At 43.0% G+C, this 13,350-nt stretch overlaps 1 protein-coding gene across 1 annotated transcript in view; it reads left to right on the forward strand.

Moving 5' to 3' along the window:
- Positions 1 to 6: 6 nt before the first annotated feature.
- The window catches only part of BCR (BCR, RhoGEF and GTPase activating protein), a 105,360-nt gene continuing 92,016 nt past the window's right edge, over positions 7 to 13,350 (forward strand). The window contains exon 1 of the mRNA XM_026859547.1: positions 7 to 1,863. Within this exon, the coding sequence (XP_026715348.1) occupies positions 348 to 1,863 (1,516 nt within the window). The 5' untranslated portion in view covers positions 7 to 347. The remainder of the gene's footprint in view (positions 1,864 to 13,350) is intronic.

Below are 13,350 nucleotides of genomic sequence, written 5' to 3' on the forward strand. Positions count from 1 at the left end.
ATCTTCGCCTTCCCTCCCCCGCCCCGAGCCTGCTCCTTTGTCCACCCGCTGTGAAGCGCTCGGGGATCGCCGGGGTGGGAGCGTTGTTCAGTAGCAGAAGCGCGGTCACGCCGGGGAGGGAGTAGCGAGGGGCCGGGGGGCCGGGGCCGGAGCCAGCCGGGGAGGAGAGGGCGCGCCGAGGATTGCCGATCGCTCCCGGCTCCCTGCATGGACCGCGGGGGACGCGCATCGAGTTGACCCTGCCGGAGCTGCTTCTGCTTCTACATGTGAGATCCGGTTGGTTTATTCCCTCCACCTCTCTCTCTCCAGCCTCCTTCCCGTATTCTCCACTTACTCCTGTATGCAAAATGGTGGACCCTGTGGGGTTTGTGGAGGCTTGGAAAGCACAGTTTGCAGACTCTGAGCCTCCTAAAATGGAGCTGAAATCTGTGGGAGACATTGAACAGGAGCTGGAGCTATGCAAAGCATCTATCCGGAGACTGGAGATGGAGGTCAACAAGGAGAGGTTCCGCATGATTTACCTGCAGACTCTTCTGGCAAAGGAGAAAAAAAGCTATGATAGACAGAGATGGGGTTTTAAACGTGTTTCTCAGTTGCCTGAAGGGGGTGCAGAGCAGCAGATCCAAGACCTGCATCATCACCAGTCTGCTGACCAAGACGAATATGAGAAAAGCAAGTCACACCACGGGGAGGAAAAGTTCAAACCCAGGATACCCTCTTTGCGGAAGCTGTCTACCCAGAGTGATGGGTCAGATCTGTCGCCTTTGGACAGTCCCCATCACGGAGAGGCAGAGCAGGACAGGTGTAAGTACTATGGTGAAGAGAAACTGAAGAGAGTTGTAGAAGATGTGGAGAATCGCTGTGATACAGATGGCTCCCCTTCAAAACACAGGTCGGCTTCCACTCGCCGGCTAGTGGGATCTGCTGAGAAGGAGGGATCGTTTGAACCTATTTCGAAGGAGAGAGGGAACAGCACCAGCGTGGCAGCCCTAAGGTCCAATTTTGAGAGAATTAAAAAGGTTAATTCACATTCTTCTGGAGATAACAAGGACATTGTTGAAAAGCCCTTCTATGTGAACATGGAGTATCATCATGAGAAGGGTCTAGTAAAGGTCAACGATAAAGATGTTTCCGATAAAATAAGCTCTCTTGGTAGCCAAGCCATGCAAATGGAACGCAAAAAGTCTTTGCACTCCCTCCCTTCTAACGTGGTACCCAGCTTCAGTGAGTTCCAGAGGCCTGCTTACAGGGGAAGGTCCTCAGAGAGCAGCTTTGGCTATGATGGAGAATATGAGGATGCTGAACTGAACCCTAGATTTCTCAAAGATAACCTGATTAATGCTAACGGCAGCAACCGCTCACCTTGGCAGCCCATGGACTTTCAACCCTATCAAAGTATCTATGTTGGTGGAATGATGGGGGAAGGAGAAGGGAAAGGACCTATTTTGCGAAATCAGGGCACAACTGACCAGGAAAAGCATCTCACCTGGCCAAGGAGGTCTTATTCCCCTAGGAGTTTTGAAGATATTGGAGGAGGATATACTCCTGATTGTAGCTCTAATGAGAACCTTACCTCCAGTGAGGAAGACTTCTCCTCAGGGCAGTCCAGCCATGTCTCCCCCAGCCCCACCACTTACCGCATGTATCGGGATAAAAGCCGTTCTCCTTCCCAGAACTCTCAGCAGTCCTTTGACAGTAGCAGTCCACCAACCCCCCAGTCTCAAAAACGGCACAGGCAGCAGCAGGTCATTGTGTCTGAGGCTACTATTGTGGGTGTACGAAAAACAGGACAGATCTGGCCGAGTGATGGAGACTTGCCTTCTGGGAGATGTCACCAGGACAGCTGCTTCCACGGGGATACAGGTGAGTACCAGCTTTTTGTTTAGTCTTTTAAATGTATGGAGCAGGAAATGGGATTGTGAAAGTGAAGGGGAGAGGTTTTCTGGTTGACCCCAAGTGAATTGCTCTAAGGGGGCAACTGTTTTATGTGAGAAGTCTGTGTTTATTTTGTAGCTGCGCTGTTTTAGGAAGGGCCTGCAGAAGTATACATCAGACTGCATTTTAGCAATACAGATTGGCTGCCCAGAAGGGCTGATTCAGGCCTCTCTGGAGAGGATCACTGGAGTCCCATGTTAATCAGTTTTTTTAAGTGTGAAGGTAAAAAGGGGCCAGAATAGTTCAGTATTCACCACCAGATCGTTTCCTCCCTTGTGGGAGTAGTTGAACTCTGCTTCAGAGGTGGTAGTGTGCCAACATGCTACAACCTGAGGGCTTTGCTGGAGCTTTACCAGTAATGATGCTTCTTCCACAATCTTGTTTTTTCCTGTCTGTATTAATTGGAGTGCTAGTTTCTCGTTCTGTTTCGTGTCATCCTTCAATTAGGGCTGATTGGAAGTGAAGATGGTGCAACCCTGTTCTCGAGGCTTTCTGCTATCACTAAGTGAAGGAAGAGCTTGGAATATCAGGGAGCCCCGAGGGACAGCTGTTAATTTAATTTCAGCAGTCAAAATTTTTGTTTGGGGAAGAATAGGCAGTGTTTGGACTCGTTCTTATGTAAGCCATTTAGGCATGTAGGCCCGCCTGTGGAATCACAGTGAATTTATAGTTGGTGGAAGAGGCACGTGGTGAAGTAAGTTAATTCAGATTTATTGAATGTATGTGGACATATGAATCTGTTTAGCAAGGCCAGGCACATAATGTGAATAATGTCTTATGCTAACACCAGTAGTCTTTTATGCAGTAAATGACAAACAATCAAATCCAGGAATGAAGGAAACAGTATGATTTTTGATAGACTTCTGTCATTCTAAATCTGTGAGTTATCATGTGGGTTTTCTTTGTCTCTTTGTCATTTTCATAAGGGGCTAAGGCGTTAGTTGTCGATGTGACAATTCCTGAAGTAGTGAATTGAGAGGCCAGTCAGAGATGTTACTTTCTCAGATTGTGTGAGTTCAGTGTATTAGTTCTCAGAAGAGTAACTTTGCTGGAAGGAAATACCTGGCTTTACTTTCCCTGCTGATTGTTTTTTTGCCAGCAGTACTTTTGGGAGCCACAATGGAGGGAGAACTCTTCCCTGCCCCCCTGCCACCCCTACATCCCATTGATGGGAAGGCTGCACGGTTGTACTGGATATTCACTGTACATCAGACCTCGGTACCTTGCCCTCACCGTGGCTTCTCCCTTATCAGATCGTATATACATACTTGTTTTCTATCTGGGGCTACTGCATTCTTGTACGGTTTTATGCATATGTTTATATCTTCTGGGTAGTACTTGTAATGCAGGGGAGAGGCTGAATCTTGTGCTGGTTTAAACTGAGCTGCAGCCATCTGTCTCTGCTCTTGTTTACTGATGCTCTTTAGATGACTGGGAAGCCCCCTGGCAGTTGCAGTTTTTGCGGAAGGAAACAAAGGGGAAAAAATAACAAAGGTTGATAAAGCTTGAGGATAAAATCAGCTTTCAAAAAGGCAAGAGGTAATTTTTATTTTAAATAATTCAGCTGGTATGCAGTGCTAATAACAAAAAGGCTGCTGAAGTCGAAACAGTTACAATTCCTGGTTGGGCTGGAAAGCTTTGTGTCTTGTTCCTAAGGATGACCACACAACTGCAGGCAAGGACAGAATGAACTGATCCACCTTCTGCTTTCCTCAGCATAGGGGGTAACATGGCAAGCTTAGCGGGAACCTTCACCAGATGGCTAATCATTACTGTCTTGCACATTAGCTGGTGGCAACTTTTTACTTAACCAAAAAGGTTTATGCCTTCAGGATTCTGATTAATTCCTCCTGAGCATCATTTTAGATGAATTTTCTTTCTTTCCCGTTTAGGAAGACTTTTGATCTGAAACCAATTGGCAGAACCTCTTTTTCATAAAACAAACAAAAGGCATGAGAGATCCCTGTGTGATTATCTGTCTGGCTACCATTCTGAACTATTGTGCTCTGATGCTCACTGTTCTCCATCACCATGTGAGATGAAAGCAGCTCACTGATCCAGACAGCTTTTCCTGCACCTGTGGCTGTCACTGGTTCTGCCAGGCTTCCCTGAAGTTTTGCTTGAACAGAGTGCAAGTTTGAATCACAGCAGGTTCTGGCCAGCCTTAATGTTAATTAGCATCAAGTGGGGTTTGTTGAATAGTGTTTGGCTTCTTTGTGCATTTAGATTTTTGTATGCTTGCTGGCTTTGCTCTTCATGACTCTGGGCATAATAATGCAGAATGTGGCGTGGACAGGTGCGCGGTGAGCTTTCTGTCTGGATCTGCCATCCCAGTGCATCTTGGGCTTGGCCAGTGGACACGTGCTGTTTTGTCCAAGTTCTTTCCTGAGTTCACAGTCGAGTGATAATTTCCTACTTTCATCTTACAAAAAAAGGACTAGAAGGAGGTCATCTAATGCTCAAGTGAATGGGATCCAAGCCAAAATTTGAATCTGGGTTCTTGGAGATGGGTTATCAAAAACCATAAATCAGACCAAGGCAGCAGAATGAGAGTTTTGGGGTTGTACATTCTATTAAATGTACTTAATGGGGCTGGTGCAAAGATATTTATGTTAGGAGTAATTATGTATCACTAATTTCCTATAGTGGGAATAGAAGAAAATAACATCTTAACTCTGTGTTGAGCTTGAATATTTTTACTATGAAAGTGGAGGAAGAAAAGTTGGTTGTTTGTTTTTTTGTTTTTTTTTTTTAAATTCTGTCTATTGTTAAACATTAGTTGCAGAGAGAAAGCCACCGGTTGTGCATTTCTGCTTATAATCAAGGGGAGAGTTGCATAGTGTCATTATGCAGTGACAAGGCCTCAGTTGGGCCAATTTTTTAACTAGATGGCCTCAACTGGGTCAGTTTTTTTAACTAATAACAGTTTATTAATTGAGGAGCACACTGGAGTTGTTGCTTGGCTTTATAGCTTGCTACATAAAATCAGTAGATGCTCTCTCATCGCTCTGTTTTGTGAAATGATTTCATCTATCTGCATAACAACATGGAAAGTGTATCTGGAGTCCACATAGATAATATTTACCTACAAAGCTGCTTCCTTAAAGGCCCCAGTAGTGACTTCTGCTCACTTGAGAGGATTCGATAGTGCTCTCCAGGGAGTTCTGCCAGGCGCTCTCTCAGAAAAGCTACCAACAGCCATAGTGTTCAATATAAGTTAGTTTGGGGATATATGTAATTGAATTCCACTCACAGTAAAGTTTTATTTATTTTAGCCTCTACAAAGTATGGGATTGGTCAATGTCCCTTTCTGAAGATCATGGAGTGTTGTCTGTATTTTTTTAGTGAATTTGATGTAGACAGAGGAAAGAGCGCTGGAATTTACCTATGCATGTGAACTGCAAGACTCTGAATTCCTGTTATCTCAGCTGAGCAGAATGCTGTTTTAAAGCACATAATGAGAGCTGTAGATTCTTCAGGTTTTGTGTGTCTTAAATGCCTGACCAGGTAGGCAAGTATCTGAATTTCCTGCTTCTGAGGTAATCCTCAACACTACATTTTAAAGCCCTAAGTAAGCACGCAGTATGTTGTCATGGAAGGACATTGGTCTGTACCAGTTTCTGCAAGGGTCTGTTCCTTAGTTACTTGTGTATTTTGAGATCTTGGACAAGTTGCTGAATTCTGTACTTCTTCCACCCACTATTCTGTGGATTTTACAAGATGTAGTTTGAAAAGTGCTTTGAAATGTTATAGCAGTACAAAGACAATTCATGAGGGAACACGCAAGTGTTGTTGCTGCTGTTTAGAAACACAGCTTTCCTTTGAGGCAGACTTCAGTCCACTGCGTAGTGATTCTTCCTTCTGAGAATCAGAAATGTAGGAACTTTAACAAGCAAGCTGCACATTATGAACTTTTAAGAGCTGCTGGCCACAGGTCCTGCTGTCAATCTGTGACTTACGCTGGGGTCAAGAATAAGGTTTAAATTTTTTCTTGTTTTAGTTCATTTTGATGCGTAGTTTAGTTATTTTTGACAGTTGTTTTAGTTCATTCTGCTATTACTTTTTAACCCTTCGCTGTGATGATCAGTGGATTTCCTAGGAGCACTGATGACAAGATGCTGTTCAAATGTGTGCCCCCCCCTTGATTTCCAGCAATTTAGTGGCTTTTGAGATTATTAAGCTGCTTGTGCTACCACTCCGTCTGGGGAAGTGAAGATCTCCCTCTGCCAGATTTCTCTTTCCCTCCAGTGAATTTAGTGGAATCTCTGAAGCTTCTGCTTTATGCCCCCAGAGACTATAGTGGACTCTGCAGTCCTGTTTGTTTTGCTCCTTCCTCCACAAAGAGTTGTTAACCTTTACCTCAGCCTACCATAAATAATGACATGCAGGTAGATTTATATTTGCTTTTCTTTGGTTCACCCTAGATCACGGAGTTTCTCCCACTCTAATGCTCAGGTTCTTTTGCAATTGCAAAGCACCTGTCTTTGAAATGAGGATGTAAACCAACACAGGTAATAGTTGCCTGATACTGGGAAGCCCTGGAGAGTGCTGAAGTCACCTGATCTGTCTGTGTGAAGCCCATTTTTGTGGGCTTTCCTATGGACTAAGTAGAGAGCTATGAATTCTGCAAGTAATAAGCTGGATAGAAAGCTCCTTGTCATCCTACATAATTACCAACAGTTTACAAGTGGTCTCCCTGGCAGTAGAGATGAGCCCATGTTGTGTAGCTGCTGTTGCTGCATAAGGGCTACCAGGCAGGCAGTGACCTGTGCCTGGGCAGGTGAGATATCGTACTAGTGCACTCTTAAAATTTGGGAGTGTTGTAGAAACTCAAGGCTAGCCCAAGCTGCAGCAGAGCCACACTATGATGACCACAGACTAGAATGCTGTTCTGTATGCCAGAACAGTTTGGCCCTGGATGATTTCAGCATGGTGATTTCACAGAGCTAGAGGCTAGATCCTTAAAGCATTGCAGTGGATGCCAGACAGCAAGATGCTAATGCCTTTCATTTGAACATGTGTGTAGGCAAGTAGAACCACAATATTAAGTCTGTGGCTCGGTGAGCTGTTCCTATGGCCCTTGCTGACTGTTCAAAGTACTGAAAAAGCACTGTTACATGGCCAAAGCAGTTGGGCTGACAGATGTGTGAACTGTGCAACCATTCTGCTTCACAGTTGTTAGCTTCTGTGAAAAGGTTTCAGAGGAAAAAAAACAGTTTGCTATTTTGTACAAAATTTTGGTCCTGCCCTGAGAGAAGTGGCAGGGATAGTTGGGAGCATCTATGGGCATATTACCTGCTCCAGTGCACTACCTCCTTTAAGGAGGTGGCTGAAGGAAAAAGAAAAGTAGAAAAAAATGATGACTTGGTACTTTTTTGCACTGGCTTCCTTTTCTGGATTAGAAAGCTTTTCAGCTGTTTTTCCCTTGCAGAATCGAAGGTGAGCAAGAGAATGAAGAGCTGAGGATGGGGATGAGCATGGTTAGGGTTTGGAACTAATGAAAGGACTTTGCTGGTGAAGTGATGAAACTAATGGCTGTGTGGAGGAACAGGCAAGCATGGTGAGAAGATGGGTCTGGTATGAAGTGATTTACTTGTGCATGTAGATGGTGGACTTTAAAGCAGTGAAATTTCCATACATTGGGGAGTAAGGTGCTTTGGTCTTCTCTGTTTTCTCACCTCTAGCAAAGTAATTGTACAGGTGTGTGGTTTTAACCTTGAAGACTTTCAATGTTTAGTATAAATATACATGACTCTATGTACAGACTTCAGAGGTGCAAAACTAGAACGTTTTGCTTTTGGTTCTTGCAGTTATGCTCTCTGAAGCTAACCCTGAGACAAAGAAAGCTAGGAGATTACTAAATTGTGGAATTAATTGCTCTACCACCTTTTCTAAGTGTTTCCATTCATCTCATATCTCTGGTTTGGATATTTGGATAAGATGTTAAGTACTGTGTTCAGTCACTCCTTATTGACAGCTTGCTTTTCACTGCCACCAGAAAGTTTCACTGAGGTGTGAGCAAAGGTAGTAAATTTGAGTGGAATGGCAAGTAGGCATCCTGAGTAACAGACTTGAGAGAAGGGGAAGATAAGGTTTAATTACAAAATAAACCTTCAAGTATCGTTTAGGAAATGCTTATTTGAATACTGGACAGCACACCATAGTTAATGATACTCTTAGGAGAAGTGTTGGGAGAGGGAAAGAGTGATTTGTAATCCAAGTTTGGCTTTGCTGGCTATCTGAAAGATGGGCCAGCAAAGTAGACAGTAGTCTGTGAAGGTTTGGGCCCCAGCAATAGCCTGGAAACAGGTCTCTCATCTTCCAGTTCTAGTACGTTTAGTAGTTTGCTCTCTAATGCCCTCCCTCTCTCCCCAACCTCTTAGGGATAAACAGTTTTCATGCAGAGGCAAGGGGGACCTGTATTTCAGCTTCAAGGAATTTTGGAGGTCAGTCCATAGAGGTTAATGAGGTGAGATTTGGCAAGCTGTTTGAGGAGAATTGCTCCATTTCAATTACCATAGGGAAGCATATTGCTGTTCAGGAAAATCACTGTTGATTGGAAGCACAGCTTATCTGGAACTTGCTTTCCCCCAGAGAGGCGAAGACGAGCAGGTTTTTTTTTTTTTACTGTCTCCTCTTTGATTTGTTCTGCCCAGTCAGATAAGCATGGAAAGAATAATAAGGACCTGATATCTTCTTTCCCTGGTGAAATATCATTGACTTTAATAATCTCTTGCTGGCACAGGTAGGAAAAGAAATGGTGTTTAGTACAAGTTGAATGACAACTTTGCCATGCAGATAGCGGGTAGACTGCGAGTGACAACAGAAACACTGGCATGGATTAGTTTGGGTGAACGGCATGTGAATGAAGTACTTCCAAAACAACAATTCGAGTGTCTTAAGTTACAAAGCAAGTTTTGGCCAGCTCTGATAACAAAGTGGATTGCTTTCCTGATGGTATCTTTAAATTACATGTGATGCGAAAGTAACCATAAACTGTAAGTAAATCCTTGAATGTTGGTCTGTCCTACTGCTGAGGCAGTTTTGCAAATCCATAGCTTTCCTAAATTTGTTTTGAGTTGTACTGTATGTGTTTTAAACAGTAAAACTGTTCTGTGTAGAACCAGCGTGGTGTCTTTCTGTCACAAAATCTGGTTGTGGTTTGCAAATCTTCCTGTTACTAAAATAACAGAAGCATGTCTCCCTTTTGTTTTCTTCCTAACTGCCAAAATGGTGTATCTCAGACCCTTTCTTAACCAGGTTATGGCTGATGTAGTAATCAGATTATTGCAAATGTAATTGGAATCTCTGTTTCAGAGAAAGCTCTGCCCAGACGTGGCAGCTGAAGCTGAGTTAGTTGCTCATGGCTACATGAATACACGAGGAGTATGTGTGTGAGAATCCACAATGATGCCCTGTAGAAAGAGTGAATTAGTAAAGTTCAGTCTGTTGGTTTATACTACTGAATCGTGCCTGTTGGTATTGCAGGCCCTTTGCCTAGTTGTTATCTTCTGTTGTTTTGTTATTTGCAGTCATTTCACCTATCCTTGTGGCTTCTGTTTGTTTTTTGTATTTTGGGGAGGAAGGAATTCTTTTCTAGGGAGAATAAATCCCCCACAACCTTCCTTCTTTCAAAAATAACATATTAAAAAATCCCATTCTCTTTTGGAGCTTCTGCACAGTTTAGGTCTCATTCTAAAGCATCCAAAAGCTGCAGATTACTTGCAGGTTGGTCTGTGACAGCAGATAGTAATAGCTGTAGCGGGCTGCTGTGGATCACCGGGTATTATCTGAAATCTAAGAAGCCAGCTTTTGCAGTAGTTACTTAATAGTGAGCAACTCGTGTTTGGACTCAGCACCTTCTCTGTGTTTGTGACCTGTCCTTGATGTGTGAAGTGCACTGTGCAGCCTTTGCTCACTATGTCTGTTTACTTAAGGACCTGGAATATTCTACAGTCAACACTGAAATGCAGCTACTTCTCTGATGGGATATGTGCCAGCTGTTATGTTATCAGAAATTATATACTCATCTGGCTGCAAAGTTAGGTAAGGAGTGCCCATTTTGAGCCCACAATATAGGTGAGACTGGAGCACGCTCTACTTGTTAGAACAGTTTTTTAAAAAAACCCAACAAAACAATACAACCCCCCTCCAAAGCCCAGCAAAACTCTGTTATCTACAGTCGCATCTGTTCTTTTAAAATGGGCCAGCAGCTTCCTAGAATAATCTGTTCTGAAGAAAAATACCTCCTTCCCTGGAGCATCAGGCTTCAAACATGTCTGAGCTGCTAAAAAGTAAATGTGATTGGTCTGCGGTCACTAGGGAGGTGTAACGTACAAACACAGAGAACTGTATCAGCTCCAGTCTACAATTACAGAGCATGGTATGATTTTGACCAGGAAGATAGTAAATAGCCTCTCAGCCTGGCTGGGCTCACAGCTTCCCAAAAGATTATGGTTTTTAGTATGAGCCAAAGCACAGGAAAGTGTTTCTGTGACTGTGAGCATCCAACTGCTTCAGTTCATAGTAATCATTTTTGCTTCCTGCTAACCTATCTCTGATCCTGCAATTTTTTTATAATGGTCAGCAGTGACATTACCACATGAAGCTTCAGAAAATAATATGCTGAGAAAGTGAGTTGATCGTTGTTGGAAGACTTCTGTATGTTCCCCCTGCCCTTGTCCCCCTGCAGACTGCCCCCCCTTTGTTTGAACGTTGAGCATGGAAGTTTTCTTCCCTTCCCTGAGTGTCTTGTATGCTTTTGCTTTACATTCTCCTAAGGTGGTCATTGGGCCTCTCAGTCTGATGGGGATGAAATCACTGTCATCACTCTAAGAAAACATAGTAATGCTCAATCTGTCAATGTTCTATCACTATCTTTGAGGAAATCATGGTATTTGGATGAAAGTATTTGTCTTTGCTAATTGTACTAATTACCTGCTTGGATTTGTGGATTATCCAGCAGAGAACATCCTGTTGTAAACTTCTATCACAGTTCTCTTGTCTAAGCCTGTGGTGGATATCAAGCCCAATGCTTAGCTGTGATTAAAGATGCCTTGTATAGGTGGTGTGCAGCCTCCACCACATCAGTGACTCCAGTGAAGAGTGACTCCAGCACATCTTACAATCTGTTACTTGTTTTACTTTTATTGTTTGTCTTTAATAAAAAGCTGATGAGTGAAATCTGAATTGCAGAGGAAAAAAATCTGACAAGCTTGTAGTCTTGATGAAAATACTTCCTTCAGCCTTGGGACATATACCACTTCTCTAGTCTAATATTGATCATCATAGCTCCTGATATGGGGTAAATAGATATCAGGAAGAGAATGCTGTAGCCAAGTCCAGAGTATTGTCTCAAAGACGCTCTTGGCTTCCTAACTTGCAGGAACAAGTATCTCTCAGCTCACATAAGCATGCTCCTCAAAGGCCTTCAAGAGCTGCTTCTAACTATGATAGAAAACTAGTACACTTAACACAAGCAATAGGCTGGGGCTAACAATCACCTGAATAATTGTTTGGGTGAACCTTTGATTCAGACTTTTCTCTGCAAGCTTCATTGCTAAGGAACTTACCCATAGGAATGAAGTAAGCTGCCAATCATATCACTAGTTTGGGTGCTTCGTGGTCTGCTGTTGCCGCCTTTTCTAGGAGACCTGTGATTGTGAGGATACCTAAAGGCAGATGTTGCTAACAGAACTGCATGATGGGTGTGTATCTGATCAGATGGAGGGGTCTGATGTGGGAGAAAGGGGACTGTATTTAGTCCTCAAGTATCTTCAGAAGAGTCAGTGTGTCTTCACCTCAACAGGGAGCCTGGGAACCACTTTCTGTCTTAGACTTATGCAGCACTTCATTTTTTTCCAGCACAAGGGCCTTTGACAGACCTGACTGATGGCCCCCATGCTCTTATCTGATGATGAGGATCAAGAAAATTCTCTGGTTTTCCTTTGGTATTCCAGGTGGAGTATTGAGTTACAGGCCTGACTGTCTTGTTGAATCGATCGGTACTGAATGACAATAATGAGAGGCTGATTGCAATTTTGAGATTGTTTGCATGGTCTGATGCTCTTGTAATTCAGATGAGGGCTGGTTTCTGCTTCACGTGAGTGCAGGTGCTCTCATATCTTATGAATTTAGATCAGGGCATATTGAAGAAAATGATTTTCCACTTTCCTGTATTCCTAAGTGATGTTTGAACACATAGCCCAGAGAATGCAGACCTGGCACTGCAGTCATTTAGTCTTTGGAGAGTCACTTCCTCAATTTGATTTGCTGAATTTCTTAAAGGTTCTCCTCAACACAGCTGAGCAGTTACACAAACCCATAAGCCTTTCCATTTGCAGTTGTTGAGAAACCACACTGCTTTGTATAGAAATATTTACCTAGGATTTATATACATCACTTGACCCTTTCTAATTCAAATTGATTTTGGAACTTCTGTATGCACTGAATGAATTAATTTTTTATTAGTAAACTGATGGTCAAAGTAAACTAAAGATTTGGAGCTACTGGAGTACTGGTTACTATGAAACCATATCAGAAACTTCAAGCTGATGCTGATCCTATCTACTTCAGTATTAGGGAAGAAAAGATGATCTTGCTTCTCCTCTAGTAGTAGCTCTTGTCCGTCTTGCTGGGGGTAGGAGTGGGCAGCACCCTGGAACAGAGATGTAGAATCTGTAAGTCTTGGGAGGAGACAGCATTAAGGTGGGGGTCATGTATCCCAGGAAGATGGAGGAGACAGAAGGTCCCGTTGCAACCTCCACCTCAGCATGAGGGGTACGTCTCAGTGAATCTCATCACAGCAGCATTTCAGTAGATGTTTGACAGTATCATGATGTTTATTTTAGTACCTCCCACTGTTAGCTTGAGAGCTCCATGTCAGTGTCTGCAATTTAACATTGATTTTATCTTTCTACTTCTGTTTGTGTTTAGTGTCTCTCACCACTGAAAAATTTTGCTTTGTACTGAAAAGTTTCACCGGGAAGGTGAATGGGTGAGATAATGCTGACCCCAGCAGAGAACATCTAGCACTGCCTAAGGTAAATAAAGAACTGGCTGTGCCTAGAAGAAGCAGGTATCTATACATGTGCTATGGGCTGCAGGCAGGTATTGATGCACCAAACACAGCTTCAAAGGAAGCTCCTATCCAGGGGAGTGAGGCACTGAAGGACACCTCCAGTAAAATCCACCTGGTAAGGTGATAAAAATATGAATATGCAGTCATAGAGCTGAAGTCAACTTGCCATTACCAGAGTTTTCCTGTATTGCTAAAAGTGTCAGGGTTCTTGTCAGGAAAAAATACTATCCTAATGGAAAAGAGGTAGAGTTTGGAATAACTAGCAAGAAAGGAATGAGAGAGCTTAATGAATTTTGATTTTTTTTTTTTTTTTTTTTTTTTTTTTTTTTTTTTTT

This window comes from Athene cunicularia, assembly GCF_003259725.1.
Source record: "Athene cunicularia isolate RWA chromosome 15 unlocalized genomic scaffold, athCun1 chr15_part1, whole genome shotgun sequence".
NCBI classification, from domain to species: domain Eukaryota; kingdom Metazoa; phylum Chordata; class Aves; order Strigiformes; family Strigidae; genus Athene; species Athene cunicularia.